This window comes from Papilio xuthus, unplaced genomic scaffold (genome assembly GCF_000836235.2).
Source record: "Papilio xuthus unplaced genomic scaffold, Pxut_1.1 DF826949.1, whole genome shotgun sequence".
Classification (NCBI taxonomy): Eukaryota; Metazoa; Arthropoda; class Insecta; order Lepidoptera; family Papilionidae; genus Papilio; species Papilio xuthus.
In genome coordinates, this window is record NW_013531700.1 from 2,988,587 (window position 1) to 2,991,575 (window position 2,989).

The window sequence follows — 2,989 nt, forward strand, 5'->3', positions numbered from 1 at the left end:
TTGAATTTCCTCTCAGATATGTGCAGGTTGCATCACGATGTTTTCCTTTACCGTAAGAACGTCGGATAAATGTACATATGTAAAATCGGAAATCGAAAAACACATTGGTACATGGGCGGATTCGAAACCAGGACCTGCAGATTGCAAGTCCAGTGCTTGACCGCTGAGCCACCGTCGATGTTAGTTAATAATTGTTTATAAATGAGGAAGTTCCCAAATATCTATTTTTAGATCCACAGCCTGTGTTCAATGCACATTCGTTTCCAATTTCAGTAACTGCTTGAGTTCCGTTTGATAAATCTGTGTATTTTGTGGCGGCGTCCGTGAAATACGTTGTTTATAGCGTTCAGTCATGAACGAAAAACTGTATCATAGTATTCTTGTGCTGACCATATTAATATGTCCAATCTTCTCACAAAAAGTGATCAACAGTTCTTTAATATTTGTCATCGATAGAACTAGTTCGATGTCAAAAGATATAAAAAATGTGCTTAAAAGTGCAGACGGACTATTCGACGCTGTTGTTAACTCCAATCAATCAGATGTAGATAATTTTATAATTGTTACATTCGGCGACCCAGGTATTTATGATATAATTTTACTTTTAATTATTCCTTATTATTATATATTATATAAAACAAAATATTAAAAAAAAAGCTATAAAAAAATATACTAGCTGTCGCCCGTGACTCCATCCGCGCTGAATAAAAAAACTTGATAAATAGCCTATGAGTTCTTTCAGACTATGTTCAACATCTGTGCCAAATTTCATAAAGATCTGTTGAGCCGATCTAGCTATCTAATCCATCGTATTTATAATATTACGAAGATTTACTTTCATGCAATTATATTTGCTAAAACTTTGTAGTTGCTGGTCGTTTGCAAACACATTAACAAAAAAACTTTAAAAAAAAGTAATGGAATTCTGGCTGTCGTAGGCTCTTGTTCTATCGTTAAACTTTTTCAGGTTTCGAAGTACGTATCATAACGGACAAGAGAGATGAATTCAAAAGTTCGTTACGTAGCCTTCGTGCTAAAGGAGGTGATGATTGCCCAGAAATGGCAATGTCTGGGATAGAACTAGGCCTTCAAAGAGGACGTCCTTATTCATATCTGATTGTGTTTACTGACGCCGCTGCTAAAGATATGGAAAAGTTTGAAAGAGTGAGAAATTTAGCCCTCGAATTAAATACAAAGGTGGTATATTTTTAACTAATAACAGATTATAATAATTATATACAGGATGTCCCAAAAGGTTACGTACATAGGAAGGAAAAAAATAAATGGCATTTTTTTAAAACTTAAAAATTTTACACCTTCTGGGACATTTTGTAACCGATGACCTACAAATATTGCTTTATTTAAAAAAAAAGCTATTATGTTATCGTTAATAACCCTTTATCAATATGAAATAAAAAAAAAAAAACAATACAACTAACAAAGATTTTAAAGAAAATTAAAATTGCCCCAGAAGGTGTAACATTTTTAAGTTTTTAAAAAATGCCATTTATTTTTTTTAATACCCAGAGGGGAATTTTTATTTTATTTTTCTGGTGACCCTTGTGACCACCCCTATCATCCCCCTTCCTATGTACGTAACCTTTTGGGACACCCTATTTACATTTATAATATGATTAGTTCTGCTGCATTATACATTTCAACAGCTAATTTTAAGTTAAGTATTTTTTCCGAAAATAAAGTGGTCATTTTATTAATTATTTGAAACTACGTTTTATTTTTATCATGCAAATAAAGTAAAACATATATGTAAAACCTGTTTTAGATAATTTTTTTAGTAACAAAATGGAAGTGTCCAAATCAAGAAAATGTAGATTTCTCAGCATATGAGAAATTGGCTCGTGACACCGGAGGAGAATTTTTCTTTTTGAATAAAGATAATTTACCAGAGGTATCTAATCTTATTTATGTTTACTATTTTTTTGGAAAAAGAAATAAATAAATACGAAATATAAATAAAAATAAAGAATCGCCTAATTCCAACTATTTAACGTGTTAAATATTTTCTTTCCAGATTATGAAGTATGTGATGAAGTTAGTAGACAGTAGGAAAGTTGAAATATTAAAAAAACAATTCAATGCGACCGATGATAATAAAGTTGTTAAGGTATTATAATTTTTTTAAATATTAATTGAATGTAACATGTTATTGATTCATAAAAGTTTTCGACTTACCGACAACAATCATAGACAACCAACCATTTATTCAATAAAAATTGCGACATTAAGCACTTTAAGAGTAAAATTTTAATTTCAGGTGTCTTTGGATCCTTCAATAGATAACGTTCTCATGTCTGTGACTGGCGGTGAATCAACTGTAGATGTAAAGGATAAAGACAATGCAACTGTTGCCACAGAGGGAATCGCGACAATTAAAGATACAAGGGTATGTATCTTCTCATAAACAATGTTTGTGTGAGTTTCGACTGCACTGATTTTTTTTATTTCATAAGGTGGCAAACGAGCTAGCGGCCACGTGAAATCGCTGAAATAGCGAATTGACCGTTGTCCATAGACATACACAATTGCATATGCGTTGCTTACCTTTAATCGACGGAGGAGAGGATGCTCAGAATGAAAACATTTTCCCTTTCCATGCATCCTCTGATCCGGAATGTCTACTTCCACTTCCCACCCTTTCCTTATTAGAGAAAAGGGTAGGAAAGGAAAGAGGACTAAATTAGACCTCCGGGACGCACACTCATCAGACGAAACGTGGTATTGCTTCACGCCTGTCTTCATTTAGATTTCATTTTGATACAAATCATCATCTCTTACATTATACTTGAAAATGATAAGAGACAACAATATCTATCAATACAAATGACAATGTTATCGAAAGTTATTGTAAGTTCTTCTTCGATCTTACCGATAGAAAAAGTTAAGTTTATGTTTAAGTAGTATAATAAGAAGAATTATAAGAAGAATTGTAAGAAGAATTGTAAGAAGAATTGTAAGAAGAATTATAAGA

General features: G+C 32.2%; 1 protein-coding gene across 1 annotated transcript in view; it reads left to right on the top strand.

Moving 5' to 3' along the window:
- Positions 1 to 263: 263 nt before the first annotated feature.
- LOC106120585 (hemicentin-2-like) overlaps positions 264 to 2,989 on the top strand; it is a 14,596-nt gene continuing 11,870 nt past the window's right edge. The window contains exons 1-5 of the mRNA XM_013315937.1: positions 264 to 581; positions 968 to 1,197; positions 1,784 to 1,909; positions 2,033 to 2,125; positions 2,276 to 2,404. Of these exons, the coding sequence (XP_013171391.1) occupies positions 353 to 581; positions 968 to 1,197; positions 1,784 to 1,909; positions 2,033 to 2,125; positions 2,276 to 2,404 (807 nt within the window). The 5' untranslated portion in view covers positions 264 to 352. The remainder of the gene's footprint in view (positions 582 to 967; positions 1,198 to 1,783; positions 1,910 to 2,032; positions 2,126 to 2,275; positions 2,405 to 2,989) is intronic.